Source organism: Podarcis bocagei (assembly GCF_964188305.1).
Source record: "Podarcis bocagei genome assembly, chromosome: 1".
In the NCBI taxonomy this organism is placed as follows: Eukaryota; Metazoa; Chordata; class Lepidosauria; order Squamata; family Lacertidae; genus Podarcis; species Podarcis bocagei.
In genome coordinates, this window is record NC_138125.1 from 7,952,181 (window position 1) to 7,977,694 (window position 25,514).

The 25,514-nt window shown below is 41.7% G+C and overlaps 1 protein-coding gene across 5 annotated transcripts in view; it reads left to right on the plus strand.

Annotated features, from left to right (window-relative positions):
• ARID4A (AT-rich interaction domain 4A) overlaps positions 1-25,514 on the plus strand; it is a 62,922-nt gene that overhangs the window by 3,385 nt on the left and 34,023 nt on the right. For all 5 annotated transcript variants that reach the window (XM_081191292.1, XM_081191290.1, XM_081191294.1 and 2 more), the window contains 8 exons: positions 1,743-1,808; positions 2,686-2,776; positions 11,476-11,555; positions 11,646-11,740; positions 13,466-13,598; positions 16,503-16,582; positions 18,178-18,254; positions 20,329-20,495. In XM_081191292.1, coding sequence (XP_081047418.1) covers positions 1,743-1,808; positions 2,686-2,776; positions 11,476-11,555; positions 11,646-11,740; positions 13,466-13,598; positions 16,503-16,582; positions 18,178-18,254; positions 20,329-20,495 — 789 coding nt within the window. The remainder of the gene's footprint in view (positions 1-1,742; positions 1,809-2,685; positions 2,777-11,475; positions 11,556-11,645; positions 11,741-13,465; positions 13,599-16,502; positions 16,583-18,177; positions 18,255-20,328; positions 20,496-25,514) is intronic.

Here is a 25,514-nt window from a genome sequence, read left to right on the forward strand (position 1 = left end):
TAGCTAGAGACCCGGGGACCTTCTGCATGAAAATGCATGCATCCTGCTGCTAAGGAAGCCCAGCCCAATAGGGCACCCTGCGGAAATAAAAAGCTTGCCAAAATGTAAGGTAGCATCATTTATTTTCAAGCAGTAAGAAACCCCACTTGTTTTCTCTCTTCTGGTCCAAATAAGTATTACGGCATTGGGGTCGAGGAGAGAATCAGGAATACCCTGCATTTCTCCTTGGATGTGTGCAGGTTCATTTTAGGAGTCTATCTTTGCTGAAGAGCAGGGTTTTTGTTTTTGTTTTTAAAAAGAAAAATCAATAACAATTTGTGCTTACTATAAATTTGATGGGGCTTTTTTTGTAAATGCTGAAATGGGTAAGGATTATGGCGAGCCCTTCATAGGCTTCACCTGTATGATATCTAGAAATTCAGCTTTAAAAATACATTCGTTTCTGAAGTGTTTCCATTAAGGGTATCTTCTAGCACGGGTCTACAGTCGCTGGATCGTTAAGAGAGCTTTCTAATTGGTGTAATCTGCTGTGTTATCAAAGAGACAGACTTATGGCTAAGTTGCTAGTGTAGCAGGAATTGTGATTTGCTCAGTCATTGATCAAGAGAAAGCAAATCTCTAATGGATCTGAGTTAATGGATCAGTTGCATGTGAAGCCATGATCATGTTGGTATTTTGCCTCACAATTAATAGTCTCATGGCACCTTTCAAAAGACTCACAGATTTAGACTGCAGTCTTGTGCCCACTTTCAAGTCCCAGTGACCATAATGGGACATCCTTTTGAGTGAAAATGTATATGATTGTCCTGTTAGGTAAAGGTAAAGGGACCCCTGACCATTAGGTCCAGTCATGACCGACTCTGGGGTTACGGCGCTCATCTTGCTTTATTGGCCGAGGGAGCCGGCGTACAGCTTCCGGGTCATGTAGCCAGCATGACTAAGCCGCTTCTGGAGAACCAGAGCAACACACGGAAAAGCTGTTTACCTTCCCGCCAAAGCAGTACCTATTTATCTACTTGCACTTTGACGTGCTTTTGAACTGCTAGGTTGGCAGGAGCAGGGACCAAGCAACGGGAACTCACCCCGTCACGGGGATTCGAACCGCCTACCTTCCGATCAGCAAGTCCTAGGCTCTGTGGTTTAACCCACAGCGCCACCTGTGTCCCTTTGTCCTGTTATTGTGGCATAAACCTCAGTCAGCTAAAACGTGTTCTTCTTTGATTTGTGTCAAGAGTTTCAATGTACTACACTGTATGTAAAAAATGGATTTACTAAGGAAACATCATTGGAATCCCCCGTCCCCAGATCACTTATTGACCTGACTTGGCAACCAGACAAATACCATATACTCAATTGATAGCGTGAAATTAAATTTCTTGCAATTTCTTCCATAGTTGTGCTACCGTTTTATTTGAATGCTTTTAATAAAAGCAAACTTCCATGTTTGAAAAATCTTACTTAGAATAATGTTCTACTCTGCATGCTGGCATATAGGGTGAGATCCGATGTCACAGCAATGTGCACTTCCTCCTGCTCTTACCCCCAGTTGGATCTGGAAAGTCCCCATACCTGCTGGGGCATACTTTAGGGAGCAACCTACTGGCGCATAAAAGCCTTGTGTGTGCACACATGAAAGTCCATTGCTCAAGTGGGCTGACGTTGAATCTCACAGTAAATGACATTTTTTAACCTCTTTGCAAGTAAAATTCTTTTTTATTTAAAATCCCTCTCAAAACATGCAGGTGATCTTAAAACAGGATAATTCAACACAGTTGGTGCAAGATGACCAAGTGAAAGGACCTTTAAGGGTATGTATGCATGTTTTCTTCAAAAGTTATCAGTAAATTCAAAAAACTGTGCATTTAAATGCCTGATTCAGAGTAAGACAAATGACAGCAGCATTCCTGTTTGACTTTAGTTCTCAGATTCAGGCATATTTTTTCCCCACCGAAATATTAAAGTGAGGATATACAAATAGTTCACTCAAAAAATGAAGGAAGAAATTATCTACGAAAGGAAAACTGTATAAAGTAGAATATTTCAGAGCAATGTTTATGTAACCATTCCTCACTTCAGAAACTTGATACAAAGTTTCTGAGTCCAAAAGCTTGGCCTTCCATGGGATAATTTTCAGTCTTGGTTCCATGATGGTACAGACTATTCAGCTGACAATGAAACACATCCGGGTCCCACTTCAGAAGACAGTCTTTGCACTTAAGTGCCTTTGAAATAAAAAGCAACATCTAAGGGCATTAGCTTTTTTAGTCTTGAAAGACTTTACTGCTGAGAGGAGAGTCAAAGTCTGCTAAGGAAAAAGTGTGCATCTATTTCTCTGTGTAAAGTGGGAAGCCCGCAAACAACTATTATTCTCTCTGCTGCTTGATGAGCAGTGGTATCATCCTGTACGGCAGCTGATAATCCCACACAGCAAGAACCACACCCTTAACTGTGACTGAATGGGCAAAAGGAAGGCAAGTATACAGGCAGCTATCCCACACTTAAATGCAGGGTGCTGACTTGTCGTTCTGAAAGCAAATCGAAAATAAGTAGATGTAAAATTCAAATCTAGGGGAGCAAAACTAGTGCCTTAGTTGTCAAAAGGTTGAGGAACACTTAGGCACTGTTGGGTTTAAATTTAGGGTGTTGATCTGTACGAGGAACTGAATGTGATTTCTAACATTATAGGTTGGTGCAACTGTTGAAACCAAGATGTCTGATGGATCGTTTCAAGAGGCCACTGTCAGTAAACTAACAGATGCAAGCTGGTATACTGTAGGTAAGTAGATTTCTGTGCCAAAGTAGATTTCACTGGCACTAAGATATACATAATTTCTTCTCTGTCCCAGATGCACAGTGGTTTTTGAGCAGATCTCTTATGACTTTTTAAACTTCCCAATAAAATAGGGTGTCTGTATAGAAGGAATATTGCCAAATGTCTAACAATGATTTAGAAGTTGGGGGGGGGGAGACATGAAGCCAATTAAAATACCTCAATCCACACCCCTCACCAGCCCTGCATGAGTCCTTTTGCCTGGCTGTAATGTGTCCTTGAACTCTGATGGTGATAGTAATAGCTTTCTTGGATAGAGAGGGATGTGCGAGTGTGAAGATACTAACCAACTCTGCAGAAGCAAAAAAACACATTTATTGCTCCACCTAGTATTGCCTCCACTCTGCCTGTCACTGCCGTGTGGCTCCCATAAGGTTGCCCAGAGGGGAATGTGACCCTTGGGCTAGATAAGATCCATGCTGCTTACATAGTGGTCTCTTCAGCATTAGAAAGCAATACATCAAAAGTGTCTGCTGGGTTGTTGAGTTAATCCATGATCAGTAGATGGACTGTACTACTTCAGATTGTACTTGTGGGTCCGTTGTACAAATGCCCAATTATGCTAAAAAAAGCTCCCTGAAATGTACCAGACTATCAACTTTTAGATTTCTCCTGCCTGCAGACTGAAATGGTGTGGTTAAGCAACGGATGCTTCATGTGGAGCCGCTTGTTTTGTAAGGGATGGAGAATCTCTGGTCCTCCAGATGTTGCTAGAGTACTATTCCCATCATTCCCGACAATTGGCTGTGCTGGCTAGGGTTGTTGGGAGTTTGTCCAACAACATCTGGAGGGCTACAGGTTCCCCACCCCTGGTCTGAGGATGCCAGGCTTTGAGTTAGGAGCTCAGCCTCTTAGGAAAAACCAGGCTATGTGGATAAAGTGAGAACACAAGTTTAGAAAAGTTAAGTGTAAACTACTTCCCTAGGGCTCATCTTTACCAGCTACACTAAGCACCTCCATTAGTGCCATGCTTAATGGCTGTACCTTCATACTTTTGAATAGGAGAGACAAGAGAAGCGATGGATTGTTGTGAGTTTTGTATTTCCTGATATGGCTGTACTTAGCCTCATAAATAGTCATTTGCCTTCTTGTCATTGGGGCTAAGGATTGCTTTTGGGATACCCCCTTGCAGGTCACAAATGATAAACATACGTATGTATGAGCAGAGAGACTAGTAATTTGTGTGGCACTAGCAAGGCTTCTGGAAGGGGTAAAGGCCAAGGCAGTGGATTTTCTTTTAACTTCTGTGTTAAAATAAATTAACAAGCTGAGAACAGTTTGCTGTATGGCAGTGTTTTTCAAGTGTAATTGTGTTTATATAGCAACAAAATATTGGAGAACATAATTCCTTTGGCTGCCCTGAGCATCACTCCTAAAGTTTAAAGAAATTGCAGAATTGGTTTTGGCATGTTTGCATTTCTGTGCCTTTGGACTGATAATTGTGGCCCAGGAGCTTGGAAATTGTTTCAGGGACCCTAAATACCTTCTCTAGCATTTCTTATTTGTGGGGAGATGAAGGAATAAACAGTTCTCAGCCAAAGAGACCAAGATTTTGGAGAACTACTGCCAGTAATGGTAGATCATACTGAGTTAGATGGGTTCGTGGTCTGATCTGGTATTGGATAACTTTACTTATTCATATTGCCCTCTGCCACCTGAGAATTGTTAACGGTGTCTTGTAAAATAAAACATAACAGTATTTTAAATATTTGTCACTGGACTTTAAATTAAGTTGTAATGTTGTTGTTTTTAATAAGGAGGATTTGTAAGTTTAGAATGCCCAACATATTGTTGTTGAGATAACTGCATGGATTTTAAACAAACTTTATCCCATTTGAGCAAAGGCTTATTTGTAAGTTGCTTCTTTCAAGAAGTTCTGCAAGTCCTTTGCATACTTAATTCTTGAGTAAATATTATTCTCTGGAAGAATGGCTTAAAAGTGTTCTAGGGCTGTTTCATGCAAGTGTCAAGGACAAGAATGTAGTGGCAGTCAAATTTCGGCTTCTAGCACTGCATTAAGAATTGAAAATTGACATAACTGGAAAGTTTGTTTTGGTAAGCCTTAATGTATTAACTAAACTTCACAGGATTTAATGTGTTGAATTGTTTGGCTTTTGTCCCCCTTTACAAAAGCTCCAGGAAAGTGTATCTGTACTTTGCCCGGCTGTAGGGATATGCATTAAAATATTACCTGCCTCTGGAAATAGCTTGTGTGTGTGCCTTTAAGCAGATACTGACACTCCTTTATGTGGAATATGAAGGTTCTGGTTTGGTTAATTTCACTTTGGTCCATGTTTGCTGTCATATTGAGCAGGGCCAGGAGCTTCTTGAATAGACCAGCATTTTCTCTAATTAACAGCTGGTCTCTGGTTTCCAGGTGGATACCTAGGTTCTTGTCCTAAGCTGGAATACACGTGGATAGAATTGTAGCCTTATGCCTCAATGAATAATTGTCTTCACCTGAACAAAGGTGGTTTGGTTGTAGTGAGAGTAAGAAAATGCTAAGGAAAGCATTGAGGAATGAATGCACCCTTTTTGTGGTGACACATGTATGCAAGGGGAAATCAGTGTCTCAGAGTTTGTTGTGGCTGGTGGGATCTTCCCCCAGGTGGAGTTCTGCTCAGGTGATGCTTCTGCAGGCAGAAGTGGGAGGAGACTTTCCTCGATTTCTGCCTGCAATCTCTTGCACTCTCCAAAAACCTGTTTTAGAAGGTTGGGAAAAGGCTAACTTAGGATCCAAGCCAGAATCATTCCTTCTGGTAATCAAGTTCTAAAAAATATTGGCTGTGGCCCAAAGATGAATGCTGCAAGATCTGTGGAACTTAAATTTTCTATTTTAGCCGCAGCCCAGCCTCCACACTGCAAGAGATGCTGACATTTGGGTCACTCTCACTTGACTTGGAGTAATGTTTACATAGTTCAAATGGAATTCATGACCACAAGATGGTCAGCTGAAAAGGGACCTCCATGTACAGCAGCAATATACCTTTAAATACCAAATAAGGTGTGATTGATCATCTTCATGCCCTGCTTGTGTGCACTTGGGTGGTAAAATCTCCGAAATGGAAGACAGATAGGGAGGCAAGCAGTTCATAGTTCTTTATTATTGAAAGAGAGAATAAAAGCCATAAGGACCACTGGTCAAAGATTTGACAGGTCTCCTGATTGCTGACAGACAGAAAGCGGTTCTATATAGTGACTGAATGGAAATTTAAGCTGCTATCTCTCAAAATACGGGTAGCCAACATAGTGCCTTCCAGATGTGATGGTACAGCTCCTATAATCCCTGACCTTTAGCCATGCTGCCTGTGGCTGAGAGGAGTTAGGAGTCATTACAACACCCGGATGGCTCCATCTTGCTTACCCTTCCTTAAAACATGGGTTAGTGTATTGCCCAGATGCAACTGCTGCATAGTATAAATCAGTCTAACTACATACAGTTAGGGATGGGGGAAAGCTGCAAAATATGGAGTGAGCTATTGACACCTTAAGCACTTTTAACTCAATGTTGTAGATTCATGTCAATTGCTTTTTTCTCAGTCTGCAAACACTGTTAAAGGAAAAGAAAATCTTAGGCCTTCCCTATTAACTCCTCTGGGCCTGCCTCACACGGGACCGGTGCGAAGGCAACGCTTGTTCCTTACTGAGAACAAACCTTCATTTGTTAACTGCAGGTAGCTGGAGCCAGCATTTAAGCCAGCTGTTGTTATCAGGGCACCAGTGTTATCATACATTGATAAACGTCTTTTAATTTTGCCAGAGACCGGCCCTCAGACTCTGTGTGGCAATTGGATTGTTTCTTCCTTGTTAAGGAGGTAGTTGTGTTAGTGGGCTTCAATTTTGGAGCTCTCCTCTCTCTGCAGCATGAATTTGCCGTATCCAACTTTTTATCCTTTGCGGGAAATCGTTGCTGATTGTTAGAAGGCATAACTGGCTACAGCTGCATGCTTGTCTGAAGTGAGCGCTATGGGAGAGGAAGGGGGAAGCTGTCGTCCATCCCCCCCCCAGATGTTGGTGACTCCCAACTTGCATCAGCACCAGCCAGAATGGCCAACGATCAGGAAAGATGGGAGCGGGATGGAGCCCAACAACCTCTGGAAGGCAACAGATTCAGACTTGAAGAGATTGAATTCAGTTCTTCCCTCAACCACGAACATGAAAGGTGTCCCCTCAGCCTCTCAGTCTCATCATCTGTTATGTGGGACTGATAGTTGTAGTCAGGAGTGTACTCAACGTTTTTCTGAAATGTGTACCCATGTCCCCTAATTGTCACACATAAACCAGAGTGTTGTAGTGGTTAGAAGACTGAATTGGGAATAGGGAGATTTGTGTTTAAAACCCCGCTTAACCGTAAAGCTCAATGTGTTAACTATGATCCAGTAGCTGTCTATTAGACTAGCTTACTTTAAAGCATTGCTGCGGGGATTTTGTGTGTCATTGTGTGAGGGTTTGTTTGGTTTTGTGTGTGTTTTTGTGCCATGGGGCTTTTATACAGCCTTGAGCGCCTTGGTGGTACCGTATAGAAATGGTGATAAGAATAAAATGTCCTTTTGAGATCTCAGGGCTTGCCAACTTGGTGCCCTCCAGGTGTCCTTGGGCACTAGCTCCCATCACTGAGGCCCAGCGCCAAGGGCCTTCTGGCTGTTCCCTTGCTGCGAGAAGTAAGGTTACGGGGAACCAGGCAGAGGGCCTTCTCGGTAGTGGCACCTGTCCCGTAGAACGCCCTCCCAGCAGATGTCAAGGCAATAAACAACGATTTCACTTTTAAAAGACAACTGAAGGCGGCCCTGTTTAGGGAAGTTTTTAATGTCTGACGCTGTATTGTTTTTAATATTCATTTGGAAGCCGCCCAGAGTGGCTGGGGAAACCCAGCCAGATGGGCGGGGTATAAATTATTATTATTATTAGCCCTAGCCAGCATGGTCAGTGGTCAGGGATGATGGGAATTGTAGTTGAGGACTACGTTGTCCACTCTTGCTCTAATCATAAAACTTCTAAACAAGGGGACCAATTAAGTTTAATAAGAATGCTTATTCAGTTCTCTCATTTCTTGTTCTCCTGTGTTTTGTTGCACTTTCCATTTTGTATGTTTCAGTAAGGGAAATGTTGTAGAAATGGTGATGCTACTGAGCTAACTTACAGGTGTATAGGTATGAAGTGCTTTGCAAATTGTAAAGATGCAGAGTAGCATTTACTATCTTTGATGTGTGTTTTTGGTGGGAAAAATATGGCCAGATTCTGCTGGCTCTGCACTAGCAGTTAATAAGAGAGCAAAACAGCGGCGCTGAGCTCTTGTCAGTTGTTCTTCTAGGAATCTTTAATTTTCATGGCTCCTTGACAATGTACTCTTTTAAGAACAGTTAAGTGTATTGAAAAGGTCATGCTCAGGGAGGCTTTAATTTGAAGTAGGCTGCATGTGAAGTAGATTAAAAAGAAAGGAGATTTAGAACAGCAAGGAATACTTAGCTGGGAGGAAAGAGAGTGGGTGGTGATACAATGGAAGTGCGGTTTTTTTAAAATAAAATTCTTGAACCAGATGCTTGAACACCCTCTTCGTGAGACTGGTAGAAGCAGAACATTTAATTGGATGGAAGATACTAAATCTGTGACATAATGCTAAATTACTAAATTTCTGTCGCTTGATTTCACTATGTCCGATAGAAGTAGAACTTCCTTTTTAAAACAGAAGTGGATTAAATGCCATTGGAAAGCACTCCTTCTCTCTACTGCAGTGTCTCTGGAGTGCTGGCTGGAATAGGGAAAACTGATGCAGTAGAAGAGTGATGGGTTCCTACCCTGTAGTTCCTTGCAGCAGCAGGAGGGCTGTGCGGAAGCAGTTTTTACTACACACATGACCCCTCCTGTATATGTGCAGTCCTTGCCTCTCCTTAAAGCGTAACGTTTGAAAATAGCCCAGGCATGTGACCTGTCTCCAGTAGTAATGGGCAGATCAAGGGAACAGGCCCTGCATGTTGTGTTCTGTGTGTGACATGGAACACTATCTTCCATAAACTGCACATAGAGGGACCAAGTGTGAAGTGACTCCAGATTCACATATTGAGATAGCCAGTGGTCCAGCACCTCTTCTTTTCCTCATTGCTCAGTGTGGACCCCTAATAAAGAAACAGCCAGCAATGGGAGCCATGATCAAAGGAATGTCTCTCCCCATTTCAAATCCTTTCTGATAAAGGATTAGATCTGTTGTTTTTTCCATATACGTCTGACTCAGGAAATGGCAGTATTTCTCATCATTCATCCTTTACTATTCTAATTCATAAAAAGAACCAAACCTTAATTTTTTTAAAAAAATCTAAAAGTCATATATTCGAAGAACTAAGTGTTCCAATTCTGTATTTTGTGTGTGTTGTGCTGTCAGCTGAGATGAGGGAAACAGGCTGGGAACAAGCTTTCAGGCGAAATGAGAGCCCGTATTTGAATAAATGTTGGCTTGAATATAGTGGTGGTGCTTGGTCACCTTTTGGCTCCTTGCCCTCATAACCTGCACCAGGGGTGGGGATCCAGTGGCTCTCCAGATGTTGTTGATCTCCAAGTCCTGTCGGCTGCAGTCGGCACAGCCAGTGGTCAAGGATGGGAGATGGGTGTCCAACAACTTTGATCCTTTTTTTTTAAAAAAAAGTTGAATTTGCATTGACATACTTTCTTGTTTATTTTGTAAGGAAACATTCTAGTCTAGAGGGGGTTAAACTTGATGACCCTCAGTGTCCCTTTCCAACTCTATACAGTTCTGTGATTTTATGACTTGATCATAATGCACCATTATCCTTTCCAGTGCCCTTAGAAACATCAGTGGTTTTTGATACACCCAATTCTGCTTAGAAAGTTAGTTTGTGGCAGCAGGGAGTTGTTTGTTTGGGGTGCTGCTGCAGGAGAGTCACTAGCCAAACACTTCCATCTTATGAAGATACAAGGCATTCCTAAGAGTCACACCTGCACAGGGAGAAAGTTATTTACCTGGCAACACACAGCTTACTCATAGTGCGGATTCCAATTTTAGTGTGTGAAGTAGCCTTGAGATCCAAAAGTAGACTCCAGCTCCTTCAAGGCAGGATCAAAGCAGATTTAACACATTGTTTGGCTTATCTTTCATTTAACTAATCTTTCTGATTTGAAGACTTAGCCCTGCACCAGCTCGGAACATCAGTGACATAACACTTCACCCCAGCAGCTCTTCACGTGTCAAAAATCGGGACTTTGATTAAATGAAGGGATCATGCAATTCCAAGATCAGTGGTGTATTTCCTCTGCCCCTAGGCAGAAATAAAAATCCCATGTGGCTGCTGAAGAGAGATTTTCCATCCTTGCTTAACCTTTAAGCCAATTGCCTTGGCTCCTACAACTTAGAAACTGGAAGTGGTTTCTGTTCAGTCCTGAACAAATGTGCAGCAATACTGAGAAAATGCCCAGAGGGCTCAGTTTTTTCACTGTTTCTTCCACTGGATCATAACCAAGTTCCTGACCCTCATCACCCACCCCATTCTTTTTCCCCTATTGCCCTTATTGTGGGCATTCTTTGCTACTTGCAGTTCACATTCTCCTCTTCCCCCACCTCCGGCAGCCTAGGCTGTGGTGGATTTGTTCATGTTGCTGGTTTTCTGGTAAAGAGCATTCCTGTGCTTTTAAAGGAGGTGCCTGTGTGTTTTAAAGTGCAGCATTTAGGTTGTAGACTTTGGTTAGGGGCTCAGTTAGGAATTGAAATGCTTGTTCTAGGGGCTGTCAAGATGGAAAGGCGATTCCAACAGTTGACATTCACTCTCCTGTGTTCCCTGTGTACAATTATGTAAGAGATGCAGTACTTGGCTCAGCTCAAGATAGATACGCAGTTTATCCCAACAAGTTCTCCTCAGAGTAGGTCCATTGAAATTAATGGACCTAATTTAGTGATGTCAGTTATTTTCAGTAGGTCCACTCTGAGTGGTTGAATAAAAAATGCATCAAGCAATTTTATGCTGGCAACATTTTTTAAAAAAATGATTATGCATTGCAGCTTAGGTATTTTTGACCCCAGCATGCTTGGGAGAATTAATGTTTATTTATTTATAGTTTTTATATTTCACTGTTTCCTCCAAGAACTTCAAGGTGGCATACACAGTTCTCCACCTCCTCATTTAATGCCACAACAACCCTATGAGGTAGGTTAGGCTGAAAGTCAGTGACTGACCCAAGGCCACACAGTGAATGTCATGGGGAAGTGGGGATTTGAAAACTGGTCTCCCAGGTCCTAGTCTACACTCTAACCACTATACCACACTGGCTGGCTGTAAATTTATATTGCATTGATCTGTCGCACTATGCTGGAATGGTGAAGCATTGCTTCCAATTGGCTGCTTGAGGTGATCGTTGCATATTTATCTTCAGTTTGTACAACATCTAAGCATATGTCCTTCACATGCTGTTCCACTGCAAGAAAACTTTCATCACTAGTCGGAATATTCCATAAGGAAAAAATGAGCAAAAAATGTGTAAGATGGAATGCAAACAATGGTGTAACAGCAGCTCAAAAGTGAGACTATTGGGGGCACTAAATATATTCACATAACAAGAATAATTTGCACTTGCCATTTACTTGCCTTCGCAAATAAAGTGGTTTTTCCTTTATGTGATTTTATTGGTTTGGCTTTGTTTAGTTTTTGATGACGGTGATGAAAGGACTTTGAGACGGACATCGTTGTGTCTGAAGGGAGAGAGGCACTTTGCAGAAAGTGAGGTAAGGCTGTTTCATTCTGAAGCTGTAAACTTAACACTTCTTTTAACTGGAAAATTAGCAAGTTGTCATATTTTCCCCTTCCTCTCCCAGACACTTGACCAACTGCCACTAACAAACCCAGAGCACTTTGGAACGCCGGTGATTGGGAAGAAATCCAACAGAGGAAGGAGATCCTCTCTTCCTGTGTGAGTGTTTTGTGATGCCTTCTTTTGCTAATAGTATTACTGGGCTTTTCTCAGACCTAATCTTTCCCTTGCATTGTAACGAGGAAGGCAGGTTTGGTCTTCAGTGATGAGCTTAGAAGAAGTGTGCCTCCCTTGCAAGGAACATAATGTTGTGCAATTACACTTTACTTTCCTTCTTTCCACCCACAATCATACCACCCACAGTTTCCTGGAATCCCCTAATTTTCAAGAGATTTGCCTTTCACCATACAAAACACAAGAAATGCCCCACTCAGAGGACAACGTTTCCTCAGAAGGATAGGCTACCCATTTCTTCTGATGCAGTCCAGAAGGTGACAGCCTTTGGACAAAGTGCATAAATGGCTTCTGAGGTGGAGAAGTGTCTTGGGCTTCCTGTCTCCCTTCTTGCGTCAAGTCTCTTCTGAAATGGAAAGCACACTTCCCATTGAAATATCCTTGGAGATCTCGCTGTTTGGTGGAGTTGCAGAAGTGGCTGAGAAATGCAGTGACAGGAAGCATCTCGAACTTGGGTTTTAGGATTCTGCAGAAGTGTAGTGCTGCGTGGAATTCTGCATCCTGGAAGCCATTTCTTCTTTAACTTTCTTCCTTCTGTTGCTGTGAAGTCAGACTTGAAAATGTGCTGGAGTTATCAGAGGACAGGACCCTGCAAAAGCTCCTTGCCATTTAGGGACTAACAGAAGCTGAATTAATTATACAAAACTATTTCACACTTTTTAATAATTTGTATGCATACTGGCTTGTCTTGGTGTAGGACTTGGACTATTTTTGGTACACAGGGCTTTCAGTTTTTAAATCTCAGTAAATTTTAAAATGTGCGCGCGCGCACACACACACACACACACACACACGTACACGTACACGCTGTATTTCAGGACAAAGCCTAAAATAACAACATAAAAATGTTCTGAAGTATATAGAAGCATGTATGTGAAGAAGCATGCCTAAAGTAACAGGCAAGCCAAGCTGCATTTAAATCTTCCTTATTAAAATTAGATAGATGCATGCCTTGTTTTAGCTTGCTTGTTAGAGGGGAGGAGGGTGTTTCGAGAATAGAAAAGGCATGGATATGAGAGTGGTAGAAAAAGACAAAAATTGGCAGAATATAAGCTTAGGTGGAAAGAACAAGATTAAGGGCATAAGAGAGGACAAGGAGGAGATAAGGTTGAAGCACATAAGTGCTTTAAAAGAAGGACTAGTGTTTTAACGAGCTCCATTCAAGCCTTGATTCAAACTTCCCTGGCAACAATAAATATTGGCGGTTTATTCTTGGAAGTGCTGAATTTCAGAACTAACTGTGAACACAGAGAAGCTGTCTTTGCTGGGTCACCAAGTAAAGCCCATGCTGACTTGGAATCCTTCCGGGTGTAAGGAGACTGGTAGGCTACGTGGGTTGGTTGAGGCACTTTTGAGAATAACAGCAGAGCCCAGCCCCATGAGTCCTCTGGCTTGCAGCCATGGCAGCACCACACATGCAAGAGTTCTTGATTCTAGCCCCACCACCTCTCGACAGCACAATGCACGTATGTCAGCACAGGGCGAATATTTAGCCTGCTGCATTCTGCTTTGTGTTAAGCCATTTCCCGCAAAAAGGAAGGAGGTTGCAAAGCAAGAGCTGTTGAGGTATCAAGGCTGCGACGAGGTTATGTGCTCCTGTTAATCTCCACATTCGGGCTGTCTATAATTGCTGTATGTTTAACTCTCTAGTAATGAAGATGAAAAAGAGGAAGAAAGTAGTGAAGAGGATGATGATGATAAGAGGCGTCTTAACGATGAATTGCTTGGTAAAGTTGTCAGCGTGACTCCCAGCTCTGAGGAGGCTGAGTGGTATCCAGCTTTGGTGAGTGAGAAATATTCAGGGGCTTTTATAATAGGGGACAAAAGTCAGATGCTTTTCAAAGGGGAGGAACTTCAACGGGGCAAAACGCCTTTTGAAACCAGATTTGAGTGTAAAACGGCTTTGAGATCTTGTTCAAAGAAAGGTGACAATAAATAAATCAATAAATAAATAATGCTCCTAGGTCTCCAAGTTTAAGGAAATGCTTCTTTTTTGGGGGGGGGATTAATGCATTAAGTCCATATTGAAAATGTTGGTTTTTTTTACATTCTTGGTAGTGCAACTCTTGCTCAATCAGTTCCTGCACAAAGGCAGGTTCTGCTACCTGACTACATAGAATATAAACCTTCCTGGTAAATACGTTCGGTGGGGAAAATGTAGTTTCCTATGGAACTTGTTTCTATGACATCTGCATCATCACTGAGATCCTGCTATAAGTTCATGGCTGTTTCCTCTAGTTCCCATCATGGCTGCCTCCTCCAGTTCCTCCAGTTCCCACCTTGCCCATTATCCTAATTTAAGTACTTTGAATAGAAGTCCCTGAAATCCCACTTGGCTGATGGGAACCCTGCTCAACCCAGTGGGAGATTCATCTTTCCCACCTGATTCTGAAGGAAAATTCCATAGCTTTTGCTCCTCCTGCATACTACAAAGTTCAGCATGATGAAACCCAATTGTGGTTTCTGTGTGTGCATGCCCACGTGGTTTGAATGCTGTTCGCGTCAAATGCAATTAGACATATAAATTATTTTTAGCTAAAACAAGCATGCATTGTGGGCACCCAAACACTTTCATTTCTTAGCAGGTTTCAGAAGGAAGATATACCTGTTTAGGTTGAGCCTTCGGACTCATGATTAAGTTGGAGAAAATGTAGTTTTAGATGAAATCTTACTGTGTTACTCATTTGATTTGCCATGGTCATTCTTTTCATAGGTGGGTTTTTTGTGTGAAAGCAGCCTTTTTATTTAGATTTACTATGATTCCTCTTTTAGGTACAAGTAAAATACGCTTGCATGCACTAGGATTTTCCTTTTTTGCATTTGCAGAGCTCACTATGCAGTCATTTGGACTGGGTTTTTTAATCATCATCATGATTTATGTCACTTGCGACAGATTAAAAACAAGACAGAACCTATTCAGCTGAAGAGCAGAATATAAATGCTTTATAAAAAAGTCCTACCTGGAGGCTTGCAAGCCACAAAACAATAGGCAAGAATGGGATGGGGAGGGAAAACAAGCCAACCTGGGCAGCATTTCTTAAATATACAGAGTTGTTATTAAAGTGCTCAGTTTGAGTAGAAATAGTTCAGGAACTAGAGCAGCCTGATGGAATGGACCCACTCTCTATCTCTCCTTCTGCTGCAGCCTGATGATAGTTGAGGAGAAGGGGAGCCAAATGGGAGTCAGTCTTCTTTTAGTTAAATATCTGGATTTGTATATAAATATGTATATTAATAGACAAGCGTGAGGATTTAGGGATCACTGTCAATAGCGCATTGCTAATCCCTGGAGCTCCTGCCTTTATGGCAGTGAAATTTTTCTTATTGGTGTAACTTTCCTAATTGGGAAAATGCTCTGGAATGCATGGAGTTCCTCAAGATGGGGGCAGGAGGAGGAGCATGTATAATGTGTGCAAAATCGGAGGAAGTTAAAGATTTAAAAGCAGTAGGGTTCTGTGGCATTGTCACAGGAAGCAGCTATATTTAGTAGTTCCCAAAGCCCCCGGTGTTGTTTAACATGCATGCATCCCCTCTTCTGAGACGAGGGTTTACTTAGTACAGTCCTTTCAGCCTCTCAAAACAGTGGGAATGAGCTGCCCGATCATGTGGTGCTGGTGTGCATTTAGAATGCATGACTGGCAAACGACAACACCCTCAATAAAGTAGGAAGATTTTACTCTTATGAATAAGCTTCACTTTTCAGACTTATAGGCTTGAATCTACTGGTGCACATTTTAAGGTTAACAAATTATTTCTGATGAAGAGCTTGGCACTGAAGAAGCTGACCAGGATAACCAAGAATATAGAAAGTTGCTGTCCTATCTAGCCCTGTATTGTCAACACTGACTGGCAGTGACTCATCAGGGTTTAATGCAGGCAGTCTTTCCGTGCCCTACCTGGAAGTGCTGGGATTGGACCTGATGCATGCAGAGACCTGATGCATGCCACTGAGCTATGACCCTTCCCCAATCAAACCTCTTTTAAGTGTGAACCTGAGCCAGTTTGATCTTGGGAGTACATACGCATATGTAATTTCATAGTTGGGGTTGTTGTGCGGGTGGAAAGGCAGAGATCTTGGCTGCAGTTGTTATATACACATGATTTTAACGATGGAAATTTACTGGATTGTCTGTCTTGTTTTGTGGGAAGTTCGCAGTACTTTAATAACATAATAATTGCCTTTAGGGATCAGATCAGGCTCCTTTTGGTCTCATTGCCTTTCTGACAGTAACTAACGAAATGCCACATAAATTGTACAGCTGGTGGCCTTTCCTCAAGTTTGTTGGCAGCATCTGATATATTGCATATGGTCTCTGATTATATTTAGCCATCATAGATTATAACCAGTGTGGCATCTGTCCTCCAGGAATTTGCTAATTTTTAAAGAAATAATATTGAGGCTGCTATTTCCTCTTGTATCTTTATGGCTCATGGTGTGAAATGCTTTTTCTGTCCTGAGCTTACTGCTATTTTAACTGGGTGATCTCCAGCATTATGAGAGATGGAAGAAAAAATTACCTCCCCACAGTGTCATTACCTAGTGGATTTGTTCTGGAAAATAAAATGCTGCTATTAGGAGTTGCCATAACAGAGCTGAAACATGATGTATGAAACCTTTCCCCCCACCCCCTTAGTAGGAGCAATTTTTAAAAATACTCAATGCCATGTGTTCTTTTTGAAACTTCAGGTCTTATCTCCCAGCTGCAGCGATGACATTGCAGTGAAAAAGGACCAGTGTTTAGTGAGATCTTTTTCAGATTCCAAATTGTGAGTAGTTTTTCTAGACATCTCTCTATCTCTCAGGTTTGGTGTGTTGCAAAATAAATACATAATCAACTGACAAGTTAAAGTTCAGTGGTTTAACTTAGCCCTCCTCCAAAGTCAGAACCTTTTCTACATAATCCTATTGTCAAGAGTAAATGCAGGAAGGACATAATTAAGGTAGCAGACTAAATTCCACCAGTGATCATGAAATTTAACAGGATATTCTTAATTAGGGTATTCCAAAAGGTAAGCATGAATCTTGTGGAAGACTTTCATTCTTCACTAGGATGATCAATTTTGTGTTAAAGTTTAATATAAAACACTATCTTGCCTTTGTGGCATGCAAATTTTCAGCTGCAAGCTATTAGCTGTGGAGCTACCAAAATAATTTTGGAAGTGTGTTTAAAACTCACAATCCATTTCCTGCTTATATTTTTCCTACTTCATACAATATGTGATGGAATTTTCGCAAGACTTCTTGCCCCAACCCCTCATTCAGAAAGGCTTTCCATTGGAAAAGAACCAATTAAGGGTACAGACTTACCAAGACAGTTACAAGATATTTCACATTTGTCTTTTTGCCTTATTTTTAAAACAACAAAATTTTTAAGAACTATGCTGATGAAGAAGATGATGATGATTAGCCATGTCAGATTAAGTTACATTGATGCTGACTTCCATGCTCAGAGCACCTTATTACTTCCTTGTTGGTATTTGGGTACTTAGCTTGGTGAAGCTGCCTTCAGGTGAACAGTTATTTCCCTGGCCTGAACATCTGAACTCTTCCGTACTGTGAGACTGCAAGTAAAGAAAGGAAATACATTGAAGGATGCTGTCCTTTATAGAGACACATGTAAAAATTTTGTTTCAGTACTTGGCTTTTTATCAAATGATTTATTTTTGTTTTTAATTTTTAAAAATGCATGTCACCAAAAGTTAAATACAGCTGCCCTTTGAGTTCATCAGTGAAGATAAGTTACAGTTCAATAAAAGCTACTGCTTGTTAGAATGAAAGATTATAATTGACATTTTTGTATCTGTATCAGAGTTTTTCCATTGATTGCTTTGCACTTACTGTCTGCTGCTTTGGATTTCCTTTTGGCAGAAAAAAGGGCACAAATGAAAACAAAATGAATAATATTTTACTTTCTGTATTTAATTATTGCATACCAGATACAAGATTGCATTGGAAAATACAGTGTTCTTAACTTGCAACCTCATGGACTGTTCATCTAGTTCTAGTTCCTTTACTGATAAGGCTTGCAACTATAATATGTATCCCTATAACTCATTAATTAGTGGTGCAAGAGAGCCATACAGTAGTATGGCATGTATTTCAGATTATTCAGACAGAAGCACTGCATCACCTGCATTAATTCATGCAGAAACATCTTCATATAGATGGGTGGTCCCTGCCCATAGGTTAACTTTAGTAAATTTAAGCATTGGGATAACTTGTTCAGCTGTTTAAAAATGGCGATTGGTGCAAATGCATGGTATCAAAGAAAGAGTAAACACAGAGGTATACTTTTTTAAAATGAGAAGCTTCGGGAAAATAAATGTGGCATATTTAATCCAATTAAACAATTCTCTTGCAGTTATTCAGTAGCAAGAAAGGACATTGAGGAATTAGACATCCTAAATGTTACAAAATCCGAGTTGTCTTCTAGAAAAGGTAAATTTCAAAAGTTACTGTATAAACTGTTTACGAAAGCAAATTAGTTATGCAATTATAGTTATGCAACTAGTCATAGAGACGGAATCCACATGGTCCCAGGGCAGGTCCATCCAGTGTTACGTGGACAATAGTCTTGTACAAGCTTAGAAATGGAACATAAACTGGTAATGCACTTGCAGAAGGGAGGCAGAGACCAGTAGACAGGCCTGTCCACAAAGTACAGGTTATTGATTATGGGTTTAAAGGTAAAGGTAAAGGACCCCTGACAGTTAAGTCCAGTCGCGAACGACTCAGGTTGCAGTGCTCATCTCGCTCTATAGGCCGAGGGAGCCGGTGTTTGTCAGCAGAGAGCTTCCTGGTCATGTGGCCAGCATGACTAAGCCGCTTCTGGCGAAACCAGAGCAGCGCACGGAAACGCCTTACCTTCCTAACTAATCTGTAGTTAGGTTCTATTCAGGATAATGAAGCACATAAGTGTTGTAGGCAGTTCATATAGATTGCAAGGAGTAGAATTCCTAAAAGAATGGAAATGTCCATGTGACTACAGTGGTACCTCGCAAGACGAATGCCTCGCAAGACGGAAAACTCGCAAAACGAAAGGGTTTTTTATTTTTTGAGTTGCTTCGCAAGATGATTTTTCCTATGGGCTTGCTTCACAAGACGGAAACGTCTTGCAAGTTTGTTTCCTTTTTCTTAAAACCGTTAATACAGTTGCGACTTGACTTCGAGGAGCAACTCATAGCACGCGGTGTGGTAGCCTTTTTTGAGGTTTTTGAAGACTCTGGTGATTTTTGAAGCTTTTCCAAAACTTTTCTGGCACCGTGCTTCGCAAGACGAAAAAAACCGCAAGACGAAAAAACTCACGGAACGAATTAATTTCGTCTTGCGAGGCACCACTGTATTTGGTGGCCAGTGTGCAGGAGAAGTGTCCCAAGAGTCAAGGATTTGTGGAACACCTGGGTGTGAGCAGCAGAGCCCATAAATCTGGCCATAAGAGTTAGGCTGCATATATTTCTGTTTCCAGCCCACATTGAAACAGCTTAAAAGGAAAATGCAGGAATGTGGCCATTCTTGCAGTAGATTCTCTAAAGGAATCTTCCCTGTCAAGCAATATACATTGGTACCTTGGTTCTCAAACGTCTCCATTGACGAACATTTCGGAACCAGAACACTGAAAACCTGGAAGTAAATGCTTCCGTTTTCGAACGTGCCTCATAAGTCGAACGGCTTCCACTGTGTGTTTTTCAATTTTCTCAGCTGAATTTGCAAACAGCCCTTTGCGCCTCAGTTTTCAAACGTTTCGGAACTTGAACAGTCTTTCAGAATGGATTGCGTTCAAGAACCAAGGTACCACTGTACAATTTTCTGGTTATCACAGGTACTTGATTTGCAATTTCAGAGCATTATACTTCTAGGATAATGAACGTTATAGTGGGATACTATTAGTTTGACTCTTTGCAGAAGGTGAGCATTATTTAAGATGTTAGGCTAGTATTACCAGTAGATACCCTGGTAAACAAATGCCTATGCTTAGGGTGTATTGACATCTTGGATGTCATATATTGAAAGCGGCATGTTATGAGTGAAATCAGATAGAAGTGTAAAAATACTGTAGGGGCTTATAGGGCAGAGATGTATGTATGTATGTATATGCATGCGAGCCAAGTTTGTACAGTGACACAATTAATAGGATGCTCTAAGGAACATGACAGGCTTTTGGAACTCCCAAGGACCAGTGGCGTAGCGTGGGGGTGCAGGGGGGGCCAGGTGCAACATCTGGGGGTTAGGGTTAGGGGGTGCAAATCCACGGGTTATGGGGCGCAAATTACTTGCCTAGTAGTTGTTAGAAAGGTAATCGTGTCTTAATTTGGTATATGCCCCTTGGAAGTGCGCCTTTATTTTATTATTTTATTTTGGCATTAGTTTCTCACCTTCCTCTTGATAACCCAATATTGAATTTGTGACCTTAACATATGGCTGAAAAAGGAGCAAGGATAGCGCCAATTGGTAATAATGCAGTTTTGATTCTTAGTACCTTGAATGAGTAAGCACGGGACGTTTTCCTCCGAAGGGTTACAAGAGGCGAGCTCCTTCTTCAGTCTGAAAGTTATACCTTCGAATTGGAAGATGGATATGCGGGAAATCTTGGAATCCTCCAGCAGTGATGAAGAAGATGGCGGGGAGCCTGGGAGTGATGAAGAGGAAGACAAAAGAGAACATAAGGAGGAAGAAGTAGTGGTGAGTGGGTTGGCTTTCCTTTGTACACGTGTAACTTAATACGCTCCACATATAACAGAGCTCCTCAAATGTCATGTTTGAAAATAATTTCAAGGAAAAAAATAGCTTGATCCTACAGATTGATCCTGTGGTCCTCCAGATGTGACAGCTAGCGTGGCCAGTTGTCAGGGATAAGGGATTTACAGTCTAGCAACATCTGGAGGACCACAAGTTTCCTATTCCAGCTATAGATACTTAAATGGAAGCAAATACCAACATTTTCTGCTGTGTTTGCTCCTAGACGGAGCTACAGAATGGCTGGTGACACAGTGGAAAGAGCCAGTGAAAGCTCCACATTCCCATGCCCCCACTCTAAGAAGCATGTCTCCTTCTGGTGGCTGGCTGTTTCTGTCTCTTAAGAGCTGTGAGGTGTGTGACTTCTCCCTGACCCAAAACTGTTTTGGGGAGTAAGTGCAGCCTAGCTAGCAGGAATAAAAAGCAAATAGTATCCTATCTGAACATGTGCGAGAGATGCAGAGAGAGTAGCAGGGGAAGATTTCAGACCATCTTTGGATGGTGTCCCCACTGCAACTGGAAACTGTAGAAACTGACCTAACAGATACTGAACACAAGAGGAATGTTCTTAGCTTTTTCACATGTTCCTGCGAAAGAGGATTCCATTTGTTACTTTGAGCAATTTCTTTCCAGGTTACTTTCCATAGGAACATTAATGTAGGTTAGATGAGGGCACATTTTGATAAATGCTAGGCTTGAAAATCTTAATTTCAGAGAGTTACTAATTTCAGGAAATTAAAAATCCTTTCAAAAAACACTGAAGGCCATTTTGAGTGAGCAACACTGAAGCATGCTTTTTCCTGTGGCATATTATTATTATACTGCGCATAATGTTCTTAATAGTTGCATTATTTTGCACTCCTGGGATGCAGAACCAGGTGGAAAATGCATGTGTGTGTTATAGCAGGCATTTCCAACAGGTAGATAGATCGTGATCTACTGGTAGATCATTGGACATCTGTGGTAGATCACTGGTAGATCACTGGCTCCCCCTAAAAAACCCTCGACAACTCAACCCCCGTTATTAATTCTGAGTAGATCGCAGTCTCTTCGGAGTTGGCCACCCCTGTGTTATAGGTAGTAGACAATGGCAGCAGGATTGGGGGGGATGGAGATAGACTTTTTAAATGTTTCTTCTGCATGTAATAATGATGGTACATAAGAACAGCCTGCTGAATCAGGCCAATCTAGTCTAGCATCCTTTTCTCACAATGGCCACCTCGATCGCTACGTGACGTCTGAAAGCAGGACCTGAGTGAAACAGCACTCTCTCATGATCCCCAGTTACAGAGCCATTGCGGCAAGTAGTCTTTGGTAGCCTGACCCATGAATTTGGCTAATCTTTTAAAACCACCAAAGTTGGTCATCACTGTGGGAACGAATTCCATAGTTTTACAATGTACAATCTACTTTCTTTTGTCTTTCCTGAATCTTCCAAGCGGGTGGAATCCTAGGAGATGTCTGTGGCTTTTTAATTGAACCTCATTTTAGTTTGGGGACAGCATTAGAACACTTGAAGGCTACTTAACTAACTCTCAGGTGCGCATCACTGAAGTTACTGCAGACGAGATGCAGATTATTTTCACATTAATTTAAAATACGTGTAGTCTGAAGAGCTAAAATACAAATCTTGCAGACAACTGAGGCAGAATTTCTATCCTGATATGCTCAGGAGTCATTGTGCTTCAAAAAGGAGGCGGGCATTTCCATACTCAAGTTCAGAATCAGCTGCCCCCCACTTCACTAGTTATAGCTATTGTTCCTCTTAATTTTATGTGGTTATATTTACATTATCGCCTATCCCAGCCATCGGTGATGAAGCCTCAGGACTCCAAGCAATTGTGGTTTCTCTCAGTACTCTTTCCAGCAGTGAAGGAATCAATCTTCAGGGTATACTGAAGGTATAAACTTCAGGGTAAACTTGAGTTCCTCTAACTCTTTCTTTCTGAATCCATGACGAGTGGACTTGGCATCTTCAAATAAAGCTGCTTGTGTTTTCCCCCCAGCAAATCATAATGTTGCTCTTATACCATGGCTTAGAAGAGCTCTTTAAGGCTGCATCCACATAATACATTTAAGGCACATTCTCCCCTGACGCCCCCCCCCCCAAAAAAAAAGAATTATGGGAACTATATTTTAAGAGGGATGGTTCTTAGATGGGAGGGAAATACTTTAAATTTATTGTGTATATGCAACTTAAATGTACCACTGTGTTCTTGATCTCCTTTTCACAGATTTTTTTCTTTCCCTTATTTTTTGTACATACTTTTAGCCCACTCTTCACCACAGGGTCCCAGGGTGGGTTACAAAAAAAATACAATTAAAAGGAATACAGTGCACAATGTTTAGATCCTAAAATAAAACTACAAGACAACCAATATCGGAGTTACAAAACAGCAGCACACAGCAGTTCAGGATGAATGAGATAGAAAGATGCAAGCAAAAAGAAAAAAGTTTTCATTGAGAGATCTCTCCTCACACCCCCTCTGATTTTTTGAAAAGTGCAGTGGAGGAGCTGACTGGTGGAGTAAATGGGATACTCCTTATAGCCTGAGCAAAATATAGTCAAAATACACATTGTGGGGGTTGTAAAAATACAAAGACAGAAATATTTTGTAACTGCATAAAAATAAAGACTCAGGGGGCAACAATTTTGAAAATAATACATGAAAGCATTGATTATACACTTTTGAGGAATTCAAAAACTGCTCTTATATGCATGCCTTGGTCTGAAGTTATAAACAACAATCTCTAATTGGTAAATAACTGTTCTGATAGCAGCAAAGCTTTGTATAGCTTAGCAGTGGGGAAAATAAAAATCTTCCAACACTGATAGAATGTGTGAGGAAAACCTGGGAGACCATCCTGATGATAAAATTAGTTTACAAAAGGAATACTACATATTACAATCATGAAAATAAACTTATTGAGAGGTGAGCCTTATTCGTTTTTTGCAGGATAAAGCAAGAGATGAAACACCTCATTCACATTCCTGTAATGCTATGCAATCTTCTCTCTTCTTTACAAAATAACACTTTCTGGCTTAATAGAAGCTTCATTTCTGGAATGTAAAATGCGAATTTTTTAAATATTTTTTTTTAATGTGCCAAGACTATGTAAGTTACTTCTAAAGCACTGGCATAAAATGATCAAATTCTCTGCCAAGAACCCTAATGCCTCTGTTTTGAACCAACTGCAGTTTCTGGGGTGTCTTTAAAGGTAGCACGCATGCACACCGAGTTGTGAATAGTCTAAACTGGATGTTAACCAGCTGCAAAGTCCTAAAATGGATGGGGATTTTGTGGCCCTCCAAATGTTGCTGGACCTCAACTCCCATCACCTCCGACTGTTGGCCATGATGACTCAAGTGAACAAGGGTTGGGATCCAACAGCATCTGAAGTTCATCTGAAAACAGGAGCACCATTTGCCATATTGGATCTCTCTGGCAGGGTGCCAGAGGCCAGGCCTTATGGGAAAACGAACCATTAATGCTTCTGCTGTGTTAACGCCTTCAGTTTGTGGGGCACCATCTACTTTATCAGAGAACGTAAATACTGAAAGAGGGGACTTCCTACTAATGAAGCCATGTTGGTTTTTCTCTTTGAAAAGATCAATTTCGTGCATCTCAGCAGGTTCAGTGTTACCTGTGCGTTTAGCAAGCTGGTTTCCCCTTGGATAGTCAATCTGTGAAATACACTCCAGGCTGAAGTCAAACAGGCCTGCTCCTCCTCCCCCCATGAGCAATTATTTCTTTATTTAAGCTTTCCTGACTCCTTGGTTAATCTTAACTTTTATTCCTCTTTTCTTCTTGCAACCTCATTGCACACTCCTTAGAACTAGTTACAGCTAGGTAGCCGTGTTGGTCTGCCGTAGTCGAAACAAAATAAAAAAATTCCTTCCAGTAGCACCTTGGAGACCAACCAAGTTTGTTCTTGGTATGAGCTTTCGTGTGCATGCACACTTCTTCAGATACCATGCACACGAAAGCTCATACCAAGAACAAACTTAGTCGGTCTCTAAGGTGCTACTGGAAGGAATTTTTTTTATTTCCTTAGAAATAAGTAGCAGTGTTTGGCCTCCCTTCACAAAGTCCACCCTTCAAGGGCATTAAGTGATTTTAATAAAAACTGGAATAACAAATTAAGGCTTCATTCGGCTTGCCAATCAAGTGTCTCTCTTGACGGTGGTTCTGCTGCTCTCTTGGGTCTCCTCCTATAACAGTGATGGGGAACCTGTGACCCCAGACATTCTTGGACCCTGACCGTCGGCCATGCTTATTGAGGCTGATGGGAGCTGGGCGTCCAGCTGCATCTGGAGAGCAACCCATTCATTCTCCAGTCTTTTTCTGTAGCTTGTGGGTCCTGCTCTTAGGACTTTAAGCCTGAAGTAGGATTTGTGTGGAGGCAGTTTGGAGAGTGAGTAGTGTGGGTGGCTTCACCTGCTACAAATGGGCACATCTGGCATAGGAGCGGGCCCAGTTTATAAACACAGGTTAGCAGCCCGAATCCCTGGCCTGACTGCCTTTTGTGGATGGGGGAGTGGGGACTACGGTGGTACCTCGGGTTAAGTACTTAATTCGTTTCGTAGGTCCGTTCTTAACCTGAAACTGTTCTTAACCTGAAGCACCACTTTAGTTAATGGGGCCTCCCACTGCCGCCGTGCCACCAGAGCATGATTTCTGTTCTCATCCTGAAGCAAAGTTCTTAACCCAAGGTACTATTTCTGGGTTAGCAGAGTCTGCAACCTGAAGCGCCTGTAACCCGAGGTACCACTGTATTTCGGAGGAAGCAATGGTTTGTGAGACCCGTTATTCACGGCGTTCTTCCGTGCCCCATTCTCGGTGGGCCTTAAAAGCACATGGCAGGCGAGCACTGTCGCGCCCTTTGGGGGCCTAACCCCATTTGTCTTTGTTTAACGCAAGAGAAGCCCCAGAGGTTCGTTGGGTGTCCTTAAGAAAACTCGCA